General features: G+C 37.8%; 1 protein-coding gene across 1 annotated transcript; it reads right to left on the reverse strand.

Annotated features, from left to right (window-relative positions):
* Nucleotides 1-6,462: 6,462 nt before the first annotated feature.
* NDUFA4 (NDUFA4 mitochondrial complex associated) lies at nucleotides 6,463-14,507 on the reverse strand. Its single transcript, XM_049769223.1, has 4 exons — nucleotides 14,338-14,507; nucleotides 12,553-12,641; nucleotides 11,951-12,011; nucleotides 6,463-6,673 (listed from the first exon to the last, which is right to left on the reverse strand). Exons 1-4 carry the CDS (start codon nucleotides 14,377-14,379, stop codon nucleotides 6,617-6,619), a joined length of 249 nt encoding a protein of 82 aa, XP_049625180.1. The 5' UTR covers nucleotides 14,380-14,507; the 3' UTR covers nucleotides 6,463-6,616.
* Nucleotides 14,508-14,787: the final 280 nt, after the last annotated feature.

Consider the following 14,787-nt stretch of genomic DNA (forward strand, 5'->3'; position numbering starts at 1 on the left):
CCAAATCACTGTTACAAATGTTCAGGGTTAAAGGCCCCACTGCAATATAAAATTTGAGTTCCTATCCCTATTAGATAAGAACTTGTTTCTATACATAATATTTCTCCATTTTAATGTGCCTATGCAAAATTGAACAATGCCACATGATATTACTGGTACATATGGGAGTAAAAATAACAAGCTAAACAATCCCTATAACCTGGAGCTAACATGAACTCAGAACCCAAGAAAAACTTATCTACTAGAATTTCTTACTAAACAGATTCAAAAAAAAGGGATGAGGAAAGCTACCTCTACATAAGGAAATAAACAATAAGAATAATACCTATTAATACACCTAAAGAGATATACATTATCTCATTAAAAACATCTGTAGAGATATACAAAGAAAATATGTATACCCCCTTTAAATCTTTTGAAATAGTCAGGGGTTGAATAAAATCCAGACCACAGCTTCAGCCTGCAAAATGGTCTTAACCAGAGTGGGTTCATATGACACCCTGATGACTTTGAATCAGCAACAACTTGCTTTCAGGGAAGGGTTCCCTGCATTGCCACTTAACAGTGAGATGAAACCAGAAGATGCTCCATGACACCCTTTGACATAGGATCTGTGCAAAAAATCAGGATTTCTAACTACAAAAACCTGACTGTGACAACCAGGATTGAGAACTTTTACTGGGACCACAAAGAAAAACTTTGGTATTAGACAGTTTAGTATGCCCAGAATCTATACTTGGTCTTACGGCAGAATGCTTTATGGGTAGAATCTTTGTTTATAGGCTAAAGCTGTTTTCTATTTTCCCCCAACATTTGCTGTGCCTATGCAATAAATAAATAAATAAGAAAATAAACTGTCACACACACACATCCACTTTTCCTTTTATTTTATTTATCTTTTAAATTAGGCCTCCCGCCTTTTTCATAGAACTTAGGTACATAGATTACTCTGTTTTACCACATATTTCTGCATTCTTCTATAAAACTAAGAATGAATAATAGAAAGGGTGGGGGCCAGGGGCCAAGTGGTCCTAGAAGCACTGGTGGAGAAAAAATAAAGATAAAACTATATATCCAAGCCAAAGTCAACAATAGAATCAAGAGACCTAAACTTTAATAATCTAAATTTAAATGAGTTCTGTTATACTTGGAGGCTAGGGGGTAAAAGGTGAGGGTATAGGATGCACTCTGGGTTCATTGGTGGATGGAGGTTGACACTGGTGGTGGGAATGGCCTTGACTCATGTATATCTGAAATTCAACAATGAAGGACTTTGTAGATCACACTGGTTTCAATTAAATAAAAAAAAAAAAAACAATATGTGGCCAGGCATTTCTTTCCAACTGAGAAAAATAAATCCCACTACTTCTTAACCCTCATTTTATACATGTTGAAATCAATATTTTGCAATAAAAATTTATCAGATTGGCAAATTTTACTAAATAATCCTTTTCTTTCCTGAATGCCTTATATAGCCTGTGATTCTTAAGACATTTCTTATAAAAGTTTCAGCAGGAGAAATAGTTATTATTTTGTTTATTCTGCCAAAAATATATAATTAAATATAGAAATAAATTTATTTATTTACAACTATGAGACTGATCTATTACATTGAAAGAATGAACTATGAAGTCATATTACTTGAATTGAAATCTTGGCTCCACCATGTCCTAGTTATTTTTATATGTTTTTGTCATTTGTCTAAAAAAAAGGGACAGTAATGTCTGCTATAATAATGTACTGAATAGTAAGTGAACTAATACATGTATAGTGCTTATTGTGGTACCTTCTCAATAATTCTATATTATTAATATCATGTTTTGTCTATTTTTTCCTTAACTTAAAAATAAAAAACCAAAATAGAGGTGCTTTCCGAAGGTGAATTGTACCAGTCACTCCAAGGCACAGAGATCAATTTGCTACTTGAGAACATTAGTAAAGAAATATATCGGGGCCGGAGAGATAGCACAGCGGCGTTTGCTTGCAAGCAGTCGACCCAGGACCTAAGGTGATTGGTTCAAATCCCAGCGTCCCATATGGTCCCCCAAGCCAGGAGTGTCCTTTGATTGCATAACCAGGAGTAATCCCTGAACACCACCATGTGTGACCCCCAAAACAAACCAAAATAAGACTGTACCATCACTCCAAACCCTACATCAAGTCTTGATGACCTATTCCAGATACTTGATGAAATGGTTGTCTATGCTAGGAACTATCCTTGTTATTGAGCATATGCAAAATAGTCATCTTTGTTGAGCTTATATTTTAGTAGGAAGGATTTTAAATAATGTACATTATTTACATATTAAGACTAATAATTTTAGTCTAAGAAAAAGTGGAGGGGGTGAAGATTAGGAAAGCAATAAAATTTGTGACAATGTATGTCTCACAAAAGGTGACACTGTAGCAAGGATCAGACAAACGAGACCTCTCAAACCAGTATTTAAAGAAAACTAGGCCTGGGGAGAAAGGCAAGAACAAAGCTGAGGTAGGAATAATCTTGTTCAATCCATTTGGCTAAGGTATAACAAAGTGGAGAGATCAGAAAGTAGAACTAAAGTTTTGTTTATTTTTTTGGGGCCGGGCGGTGGCGCTAAAGGTAAGGTGCGCCTGCCTTGCTTGCGGTAGCCTTGGACGGACCGCGGTTCGATCCCCCGGTGTCCCATATGGTCCCCCAAGGAGCAACTTCTGAGCGCATAGCCAGGAGTAACCCCTGAGCGTTACCGGGTGTGGCCCAAAAACCAAAAAAAAAAAAAAAAAAAGTTTTGTTTATTTTTGTGGGTTTCTTTTAAGTTAGATTAAAATGGGAAAGGTTAGTGGGTTTGGAGCAAAGGAGTATTTGATTCTGAGCTGTATTAAAGACCACTTTGTTGGGTTAAATTATAGATAGGGAGACTGTTGAAAGGTATTTTAATAACCTAAGATTAAACAATGGTTTCTAAGATGAAAATAAGGACCAAGGTAAGAAATGAATTGTGCAGTCAGAATCTAGGTATATTCTGTAGAAAAAAACACTGTTGCACTGAAGGGGTGGGGGATTCTGTTTATAGCTGAAATTCAACTACAAACATGCTTGTAATCATGGTGCTTAAATATTTATATTAAAAAAAAGATAGATGGCGGCCAGCTAGCTTAGTGGTAGGCATTTGCCTTGTGCACAGCAGATCCAGGATGGACAGTGGTTTGAATCCCAGCATCCCATATGGTCCCCTGTGCTTGCCAGGAGCAACTTCTGAGTGCAGAGCCAGGAGTAACCTGACCACCGCCAGATGTGACCCAAAAACCATAAAGAAAAAAAAAAATAAAGATATATTAGATGTAGTGTATGATGATTAAGACTCAAAGCATTTTAGCATGTACAAAAAGGATACTCCTATAAACTGTTGTGAATGTAGGAATAAAAACATACAAAATTTAAATTGGACGTTAACTTTAATATGTGTACCAGTGCCATAGGGAGGTCATGAATGCATGGGCCGGGCCCGGAGAGATAGCACAGCGGCATTTGCCTTGCAAGCAGCCGATCCAGGACCAAAGGTGGTTGGTTCGAATCCTGGTGTCCCATATGGTCCCCCGTGCCTGCCAGGAGCTATTTCTGAGCAGACAGCCAGGAGTAAGCCCTGAGCACCGCGGGGTGTGGCCCAAAAACCAAAAACCAAAAAAAAAAAAAAAGAATGCATGGGCCAGAGCAATGGTAAAAGCAGGGAAGGCTTTTGCCTTGCATATGGCTGACAAGAGTTCAATCCACAGCATCCCATATGGTCACTCCCTCCTCAGCATATCAGGAGTGATTCCTGAATGCAGTAACCTCTGAGCACCACCAGGTATAACCCAACATCCCACCCCAGCCCACCCCCCAAAAAAAGAAAGCACATAGCTGTGTATCAATATATATAAGTATATACATATAAAGGAAGACCTAATCTGAAAATTACCTTGTATAGCAAATTTATGGTATTCGAAGACATGAGTCAAGCTAGACAGATTACAGCCGATAAAACCTTTCTTTTCCCCCCTTTGGAGAAAACCAACATTGACATCACAAAGGCAACCATTGATGAAAAATGTCAATGAACAAGCACTGGAAACTCCACCTTGGTCCTCCCATATGCACTTCATATAACCTCTCATTCTACCCTTAGCTTTGACTCTATTTCTCAACAGGTTCCCAATGTGTTTATTGCTGAGCCAGGTTATATGGATAGAATGGGAAATAGCAAATATTAGAAAGATCCTTGAAGACCAATATGCAGACTCTGGAAGTGAATGGCTGTTAATCACATTATCACCACTTTTTTTATTTGGTTTTTGGGTCATACCCAGCAGAGCTCAGGGGTTACTCCTGGCTCTACACTCAAAAATTGCCCCTGGCAGGCACAGGGGACCATATGGGATGCCGGGATTCGAACCACTGTTCTTCTACATGAAAGCAAATGCCTTACTTCCATGCTATCTCTCCAGCCCCCTATCACCACCTTTTATAACATCAAACCATCGTGCCCCACAATGCATTAAACACTGATGCCAGCTCAGACTTCCTCAAAACCAACTAACTTCTGTCCTGCCCACAACCATAAATTTACTTTAAATAAACCCTTTATAGATTTACTCTGTATAAACTTTATATAAACCTCAGGTTGGAAGATGCGTTTTTTGAGGACAAGTTCACCTTTTCACATTGTTGCACCTGAATAAAAACCTCTTAGCATCCACTCGTCACTCAAGTATCACATATCTGAACCTGAGCTCTAGAGACTAAAGGAAGAACATGTTTCACAGATGTCAATGCAGAGGGGATTATGGACAATTATGCACATCAAAGAACACTTAGGATTTTTGATTCTCACAACTTGGGAAAATGTTAAAGGTTTATACTAATTAATACCAGAATCAGGACTAAATATGAGCAGAGAACACTACAAACTATCTGGTTCAAAGCCAACATATATTTTGCATGCAAGAGACTGAAGTTAATCCTAAACACTTTATGGCCCAAGTGCACCAGAAGGAGCAACAGAACTGGGTAGCCCTTGAGGGCTATTGGGTGTGGCCCCCAAGAAGTGCAACAGTGGGATGCTTTTGAAACCCTGTACTTGAGGCAGAAATTATGCAAAACTCAGAAACAGAAGTTTAATTAACTAAAATGTACTTTACACCTTAAACTCAAGATTACCTGAGTTCAGATTTTCATGTGACAGAGAATGAATTTAAGTAATATGAATAACCAATCTTAGTTCCTCAAACTTCTTTTGAAAACTCCTTTTTCTAATAGATTAAAATCAAGACAATATCTATTTAGTTTGGAGACCATACCCAATGATGCTCAAAAACTGTTTTTAGATTATTTACAGCTGTTCAGATCTGCCTTAGGAATCCTGCACACTAGAGTTCCAGCTGAAGTACATCAGTTTGCCTTGCATGTAGCCATGGCCTATCCTAGATTGCCTCGAGTAAGCTCTAACGCAGGTATGATTCTTAACAAAAGCCCCAATCTGGTTATTAGCTCTCTCTGGATCTAGCAACTGTATTTAAACACCTTTACCTGGTAAAATGTGATTCCTATCATATGAACAGTGAGACCAAAACATTCAATTCCAAAGGTGTGGGGCTGGAGGGACAGCAATCTGGTTCCATCCCCAGCATATCATCAGAGCCCACCAAGAATGATGTGTGTGGCCCAAAAAGGAAGAAACAAACAAAAAAAACACAAACTGTCACTAAATTCCTCAAGATATTATAGTAACTTTTAAACATAAAAACATGTGAAAACTTGAACTAAAAGTTAATTCAATTAACTATGTCGACTACTGAAATTTTGGCATGGAAAGGTTCTATTAACTGGGAAATCATTTGAAAATCATGTCTGAGCTAAGTAAATCTCCAAGATTTAAAATGTGCCAACTCATAAATTCCAACGCCTCCACAGTTGGAAATGAGAGGCTAAAATCCAACTTTGGTATAGGCCACAATAGATATTCTAAGAATCTTAGCAAAAAAAGAATGCAATGGTAAAAATAAGATAGTACAGCAGATAGACCATTTGCTTTAAATGTGGCCAACACAGGTTTAGCCCTTAAACTCTCTATGGTCCTCTGAGCTCTCTACAAGTGACCCTTAGCTCTAGAAGTGACTCAGGATTAAATCCTGAGCAAACTGACTCTGGTGCAAAACCAGTCACCGCCACATACAAAAAAAAATTTTTAATGTACATATTTCACCACCAGTAATAAAAATCTAGCACTTGTTTTGCCAATTCCCAAAAAACAGTAACATTTTCCAATTTATTGCTATATAAAATTTTCAATTTCATTTGTAAAATATGCTGGACCTATACAAGATGTTGTTAGTGCAACTTATGTCTTATTTTTAAATTACAAGAATTCCTTAAATTCTACTGGTTTATTTCCTTACATTAGTTTTAAAGCTTAGCAAAATATTTAGTATTAAATAGTGACACATACCAAGTTTCATATATTTATTAATCACTGTAAACCCCAACATAATACATCAACATGTTTTCATGCATTTAGAGGGGAATATTTCCTAGTTAAGTGGAAAATTGTGCGAGTTTCTGGAAGACCTTCATTTAAGCAGCTTTGTAAGTGAAACATTTTGTTTAGAAGTCTGGACCTTCTTTCTTCAGTTTGCTGTAATCTACATTCACAGCGACAAACTTGAAAAGAAAAAAAAAGATATTTTAGATTATCAGATACACAAATGGAATAAAAGATTTAGGAAGTGTTTATTCTGTAGCATCAATTACAAACAAATTAAGAACATTTAAAGGTCTTCAAAGAAAAACATTAGAATTCCAGTACTTTAAAAACTTGCTTCAACATAAATACAAAATTTATTTCATCTTTACTAACTGCACAGATCAAACCTCAACAGAATAAAGTAATACCATAGCATCCTCAAAGAGTTTAAAAAAAAAAAAAGAAGTAAATTAGCTGAAAGATTCAGAGCAAACAAAAAAACCCATGCTCTAATAAAGCTTATCATGTGTTTTACGTTAATGGTAACTTTTTAGCTACCTCATTTTTCACACCGTAAGACGCACATTTTTGATCCCAGAAGATGGGGGAAATGACTATGCATCTTATGGAGAGAATGCCACCGGGAGCTAAAACCTGAGCGCAGGACTTTTTTCTAATATTGACGAAAAAGTATTTAAAAAAAAAATTTTTTTTTATTTTCTGATGTAAAAAAAAAAAAATTAAGTAAATGTGTTTAACCATCTGTCAACCTGTGTATTGTAAATATACTTCAGGCTCCGGGCTGGTTGTTCCCAGCTGCCGTCTCCTGGTATCTCTTGTTTTTCTCATCTAAAAACTATGTGCATATGGTCAGAAGAGTCTTATAGAGCAAAAACTACAATAAATTGGATTGCCTGGAAGGCTTTTCTATTTTTGTAACTCTTATTTGAAAGTTTAATTTCCTAACAAGATTATATCAATATCAAAATGCTCTTGGTTATAACTAATATAAAAGCTTCAAACAACACTGTACTTTAATATCTTAATGGTATTCATGTAGAAAATTTTTATTTTCTAAGTAACTATATATAGCTAAATAACTATTATCTTTATATCTAAGTAACTAATTTTATATATAACCCCCCCCTCAAAATAAAGCCACAAAATTCCAATTTTTTTAGTTTTTGGGTCACATTTTGGGACCATCTGGGATACCGGGATTCAAACCACCATCCTTCTGCATGCAAGGTAAATGCCCTACCTCCATGCTATCTCTCAGGCCCCCAAAATTCCAATTTTTCAAAAATATTAACATTTGGGCCAGAAAGATAGCATGGAGGTAGGGCATTTGCCTTGCATGCAGAAGGATGGTGATTTGAATCCTAGCATCCCAGATGTTCCCCTGTGCCCATCAGGAGCAATTTCTGAGCGTAGAGCCAGGAGCAACCCGAGCATCACGGTGTGACCCAAAAACAACAACAAAAATTTACATTTGTAAGTGCTCCACTTTTTACTAGAAACTTGCAAATAATCACAATTAATGCTATCATATTAGATTTATTCATTCTTATGTAAAAGAATAACAGATTGTATCCTAGCTATATTTAACTCCAAAAAACATACCCCAAATCAAAAAAAAAAAGAAACAAACTGCAAAATCAAGTCTTCATGTTTTAGGTACGAAGCTAATCAAATCCCTGTATTCAAACTCTTTTATCTTTTCAAACAACCTAAATACATATATAACTAAAGAATCTCCTCTTTTTAAGTAAAAATTCTTAAATTTTCTTTTGGAGGGGAGGGTGCCTCCCAAGCAGTGCTCAGCAGGCCCTGAGCTAGGCTGCAGTGCTACTCAGCCCTACTGGGCCAGGGATTAACAAAAAGACTATATATATGGTTTGGGTGCTTCCAGATCCACACAAGTAGTGCCCAATGATGCTATGTATGTAGAGTCAGGGACTGAACTCATATCTGCCACAGATAAGGCATGTGCCTTACCAACTGAACTATTTCTCAGGCTCCTTGACTTCACTTTTTCAAGAAAATTTCTAGAGAGGGGTGAGAGTTTCAAGAGCTTAAGTGTTGTATGCTGAAGCCCTGGTTTGAGCCCCTGTACACATGGTCGGTCCCGTGAACACTGCTGAGTGAAGCCAGCCAAAAAAAAACAAATTCTGTCCAGACACTTTGACAAAGAAGAAATACATATGGCCAAAAGACACATGAAAAAATGCTCCACATCACCAATCATCAGGGAGATGCAAATCAAAACAACGATGAGGTACTACCTCACACCACAGAGATTGGCACACATCACAAAGAATGAGAACAAGCAGTGTTGGTGGGGATGTGGAGAGAAAGGAACTCTTATCCACTGCTGGTGGGAATGCTGTCTAGTTCAACCTTTATGGAAAGCAATATGGAGATTCCTCCAAAAACTGGAAATAGAGCTCCCATACGACCCAGCTATACCACTCCTAGGAATATACCCTAGGAACACAAAAATACAATACAAAAATCCCTTCCTTACACCTATATTCATTGCAGCACTATTTACCATAGCAAGACTCTGGAAACAACCAAGATACCCTTCAACAGATGAATGGCTAAAGAAACTGTGGTACATATATACAATGGAATATTATGCAGCTGTCAGGAGAGATGAAGTCATGAAATTTTCCTATACATGGATGTACATGGAATCTATTATGCTGAGTGAAATAAATCAGAGAGAGAGAAAGACGCAGAATGGTCTCACTCATTTATGGGTCTTAAGAAAAATGAAAGACATTCTTGCAATAATAATTTTCAGACACAAAAGAGAGGAGGGCTGGAAGTTACAGCCCAACTCATGAAGCTCACCACAAACAGGGATGAGTTTAGTTAGAGAAATACATTGTGAACTAACAATGAGAATGTATGAGGAAAATAGAAAGCCTGTCTAGAGTACAGGTGGGTGTAGGGTGGGGAGGAGGGAGATTTGGGACATTGGAGATGGGAATGTTGCACTGGTGATGGGTAGTGTTCTTTACATTGCTGAAACCTAAACACAATCATGTATGTAATCAAGTTGTTTAAATAAAATATATATTTAAAAAAATTTCTAGTTGTCAAGTTTATCTTTAAAGATGTTTGCAGGGGGAAAGAGCAATGACAGAGATAACACAGAGGGTAGAGCACTTTACTCTGCATGTGACCAGGGACCCAGGTCTGATCTCGGGCATCAGCATCAGCTCCCCAAGCACTGCCAGAAGTGATATGATTCCTGAGTGCAGAGACAGTACTAAGCCCTGAGCTTCGCTAGGTGTGGCCCCCAAACCAACAAAGGTTAACAACAAACTTAAAATGACCTCACATATATATAAAAGTCCATGTATATTGAATTTTATAAACAAAGAAATCTATGTAAAGCATGAAAGTAGTATTCTCATTGTTCTAAAAATATTCTCTCTCTCTCTCTCTCTCATTTTTGGGGTACACCCAGTCATACTCAGGGCTATGCACTCAGAAATCGCTCCTGATTAGGGACGCCAGGGGACTGACCGACTGCGGTTCATCCTAGGTTAGTGTGTGCAAGGCAAACACCCTACCACTTGTGCCACACCACTCCGGCCCTAAAAATATTCTTTTATAAAATAACTGAACCTAAATTTTCAAAATAAATTGTTATCCCTACATATTACTGTAAATTTTAAAAAATATAAAAGGAATCACAGGTTATACATTAAAAAAGCAAACATTTGTTGGATTCAAATATGTGACATCTATTTGTGGGACAGAATGCTTTGCTTACTTTAGAATCTTACAATCCTTACTTCACCTATAAGATCAAGTTATAAAAAGTAAATATTGGCTATCCTGAAGGCCTCTGGAAAGGCATTCTTGGAAAAGCACAAAAAGTTCTCATCTTTTGGCTTTGGGGCATTTTATGCCTTTCTGTGTCTTTAGTGCTTAAATTTAACTTGATTCCTCTTTCATGTTACTTTTACTAATAATAAAGTAGTAGCAAATAATCCCAAAATTAAAGGCTTTCATCAACAAAGGATTATCCTAAAATGATTGTTCCATGTCTTTTGTATTCCAATTCTAGGCTGCATATGTAGAACTTAGCATTTTGGTTTCATAATAGGTTCTGAAGTGATAAATATTCCCTCACTTACGTTTTCTTAAAGAGAATCAAATTAAAGTGCCAGAAAACTATTTTACATGAGACACAGTAAAAGATAGAGCAATCTAGCCTCCTTTGTTGTTTTGGGTTTAGATGCAATGATAGGCTTCATAGTCTATGATTCCAAGTTTCTGGGCTTGATCTTCACTTATTTCTATTAGCAAATCATGTAGTATTTTACAAAAATAGTACACTACTATCTTATTTTCCAAAATATTTTCTAAAACAAGTTGTTCTGTCATAAGTCTTTCTTCTACATTAAAGGACATATACTTTTTGCACACAAAATTTTACACTCTCCCTTCAGACTCCCAGTCACCATATTTTTCCTCTCAATTTTATTGGTTGTAAAATCAATCGTCTCCAGAATAAACTTAATGACATTAAGCAAATTTGTGAGAAAACAAGTCAGGATACCTTATTCACCAATTTTTATACAAAATAATAGATTAGAAAGCTCATTTAATCTTCACCAATTAATTTTTATTCCTATCCTAAAAGTTGCTGACATAAGTAATAATAACATTCATCTCCATCCTTGAGTTAATTCTGCTAGTGTTTCAGACACTCACTGACAAGTACGCATATTAAAGAGCGTACGCAAAATGCTACTCTTCTTTTGAAAAAATATTCAAGTGTGACAGAAAATATACACAGGTGATTTATACATGTTAAATAAGTAAATTGTATGGTATGTGAATTCTAATCTAAAGCTCCCCCTGCCTTGCATTGAGAGGGTTTGTTTTTATATTTAAAAAAATTTGATACACAAAAGTTATGGTCTCAAATTTGCAACATGACTTTGAGGGCAAATCAAATGGAGAAAGGTTAAAACAATATAGTATTCCTTGTGAAATTTAATGAGTCATCAGATTTACAAAGAATAAATAGTGATTAGGAATTGGAAATCAAGAAAATTGGAAAAACATTTAAGGGTATAAAGTTACAACTAGCAGATAAGTTTTGAAATATAACACACAGCATAGGGAATATCATTAACTATATTATAAACTCAAAGCTGCTATAAAACAGAACCAATTGTTCTCAATACAAAACTAAAAAATAATTATATGACAAAACAAGTATGCTTCTATAGTAATCACTGGAAAACTATTATCAAACTGGTGTGTCAACCATACTCCAATAAAGCAGATAAAAAATAAATTATTTTAGTCCATAAAACCTTTCCTTGGAAGAATAGTTCCAAGAACCAAAAAATAATATTACCTAATTAAAAAAAAACAACTTATTCCAAGATAAGCTTATTAAAATGATTTCCCAGTGATTCTGGAATAATTTTGTAACTTACCTTGTATTGATCATTTGGACCCAGTTTGTTCCAGGGTTCTGGGTTATTCTTCCTATCCCAACTAAAAAGAATAACATATTAGTAATAATACATTAATACATTATTTAAGACAGTTTTTTTTTACTTTTTTAAAAGGTATTCTGAATAGACCTAACTTTCTATAAAATGAAATTGGTTGTTATTTTCTTTATGGAACTGAAACAAAAACAATCTGTAGTAAATAATCCCATGTACTTAGAAAAAGGTAGAAAATAAGGCCTCCTGGACCAACTCTCCTTGTCCCTATCCCTGTCACAAGAAACTTAATACCTGAGTTTAGTTACATAAGTTTTATATCTCATGAATGAATAAACAAAAAAGTGAGTAATAATGAATAAATCTTTCCTATGTAGTTCTGTTCTGATAGTGTAAACTGACTCAGAAATTTAAGTAATTTTGAACTCCAGGAAAAGTCCCTGAGAACAGAACTGAGATTTGAGTTAATGCATGAGTACAAAGCTCAAGTTTTTTTCTAGGAACCAAAGTTTTCTTTCTAGAAAGACTATGGCTCCTAAAACTAGCTTGATAAACCCTCAAAGTCCTCAACATTTATAAGTACTTACCAGACATCAGGATTGAACAATGCCAGGCGAGTGACATACAGGGCTGCGCCAGTACCTCCAGCTCCAATGAAGACGAAGAGTGGGATCAACTAGAAGTAAATACACAGACAAGAAATAGGAATGGCATCACTGGTCCAGCCCAGGGTTGAAAGCTTGCCACAAAGAGTGGTGAGTATAGTTAAGTAAGAGTAGAGAAGGGTCCACTAGGACAACGATAGTTGGAACTCATTGCTTTGGACAAGAACTTGGTGCTGAAAGTGGAAAAACTAACAGGCATGGGATCCCTCCATTAACAAAAGTGCAAAACATAGTGTTTTAAAAAGACAAGAAACCAAGAGTATGAAGGGGTAGGAGGAAAATGGGAGACATCGGTTTGCGAAGGGTGCACTGGTAAAGGATGGTATAAGTTGTATGACTGCAAACCAACGGAGGGTGGATTGTGTTTTTGAGCCACAATCGACGGCACTAGGTTTACTCCTGGCTCTGTGCTCAGAAATCACTCCTGGCTCAGGGAACCATAAGGGATACAGGGAATAATAAAACCCGCTTCTGTCCTGAGTCACTGTACTACCATATGGGCCAAACAATGAACAATTCTGTAACCATGATGCTTAAATAAAGCAATTAAAAAGTTTTTAAAAGATGTCATGTTAAATTCCTATAGTCTCCAGAAATACCACACACTTCTCCCCATACTTAGATATCACTTCCATAGAATGTCTCTTCTTCCTTTGCCTTTAAAGATTTAACATAAACTCTTGGCAAACTCCTTTCTCTTGATACATATGTGATGATAGATTTTGTCTAAAAAAATTTTAAATGCATGAACAGAAAGATACACTTGAGCTGCCGCTAAAATTCTATCGCTACCCAAGGATACGCAGGCCCTGCGACTGAGCTTTAGGTGCTCAGAGCACTAGTACCTTGGAAGCAAAGCAGTATGCAAAGATAGAAGAATCTAGATCCAGCAATACCCACTCCCCCTGGGATGGAAGACTCCCAGAGAACTGGAGTATATAGATCGATAGAGAGATAGACAGATATCTATATTGCTAGATCTAGCAATACCCACTCCCCCTGGAAGACTCCCAGAAAAATGGAGTTGGAATCCCAACTGGATCAAGACAGAATCTAGACCTATTGCTATATCTATATCTATCTGTATATATATAGAGAGAGAGACATCTAGATCTATATATATAGACCTAGATAGATATATAGATATAGATAGCTAGATCTAGCAATACCCACTCTCCCCGGAAGACTCCCAAAAAATGGAGTTGGAATCCCAACTGGATCAAAAGATTCTAGATCTATTGATACACACACACACACAGAGCTATATCTAGATCTAGATCTATATTGCTAGATCTAGCAATATCCACTCCCCCTAGGATGGAAGACTCCCAGAGAACTGGAGTTGGAATCCCAACTGGATCCATGAACTGGATCCATCATCCAGATGAGTTCCAGCAAGAGCCTCGACGCCCGGGGGCGTGACGTTTGGCTTCTCTCTGAACAGCACGAGCACGACCAGGACCCAGGCAACACCGGACTTTGGAGGGCAGACCACCCACAGGCCTGCCACGGCGAGATGGTGCGGCGCATTTTCCAGCACTCACTACTGGACGAGCCTCGAACGCACCGTGCCGTCACCTTCCCTGGCCACAACACCGGGCTGGAGGTGAGCGAGCGGTCAAGGGCCAGGGCGACGGGGAGGCTGGGCCGCAAGGAAGATCCCTGTGAAGCAGAGGGAAAAGACCCGAGAAGGGGCCACGAACTTACGCTCGGATGCTTCTTAGCCTGGCTGAAGATTTGGCGGAGCATGGTTGCAGAAGAGCTTCGCCTCAAACTGGGGGACCGGGAAGGGCGAACGCTCAAGGCCTACGGGCGAGCACTCTGCTCCGGGCTGAGCGGGCGTCCAAAGTCACTCGGGACCTCCTACCTGAAGGACCCCTGGCGCTCAGGGCACCCTGCGGCGGGAGGACCCGGATGCGGTTGTCCGCAGCACTGCCTGATTCAGCCAGCGCCTTACGAAGGGCGCCTAACCTGGACAGAGGACCTACCTACCGGTCTCAAGCAAGACATTCGCATTTTTACTCTGTATGGACTGGGAAATACCTGCGTTTATAGTAGAACTAGTTTATTGATTATAACAGGCACCTTGTTAGGCGTTAACATGGGCCTAGAGGCGTCGGATCGGTGGCGCGCTCCCTCCCCAGTGGGTCCTTCTGC

This window comes from Suncus etruscus, chromosome 1, assembly GCF_024139225.1.
Source record: "Suncus etruscus isolate mSunEtr1 chromosome 1, mSunEtr1.pri.cur, whole genome shotgun sequence".
Lineage (NCBI taxonomy): Eukaryota > Metazoa > Chordata > Mammalia > Eulipotyphla > Soricidae > Suncus > Suncus etruscus.

Excerpts from the sequence above, each read along its gene's own strand:
- NDUFA4 (XM_049769223.1), bottom strand. The coding sequence starts at position 14,379 with ATGCTCCGCCAAATCTTCAGCCAGGCTAAGAAGCATCCGAGC. Across the intron at positions 12,012-12,552 it reads TTGTTCAATCCTGATGTCTG|TTGGGATAGGAAGAATAACC; the intron begins GTAAGTACTTAT and ends TATTCTTTTTAG. Across the intron at positions 6,674-11,950 it reads GTCCAAATGATCAATACAAG|TTTGTCGCTGTGAATGTAGA; the intron begins GTAAGTTACAAA and ends TTTCTTTTCAAG.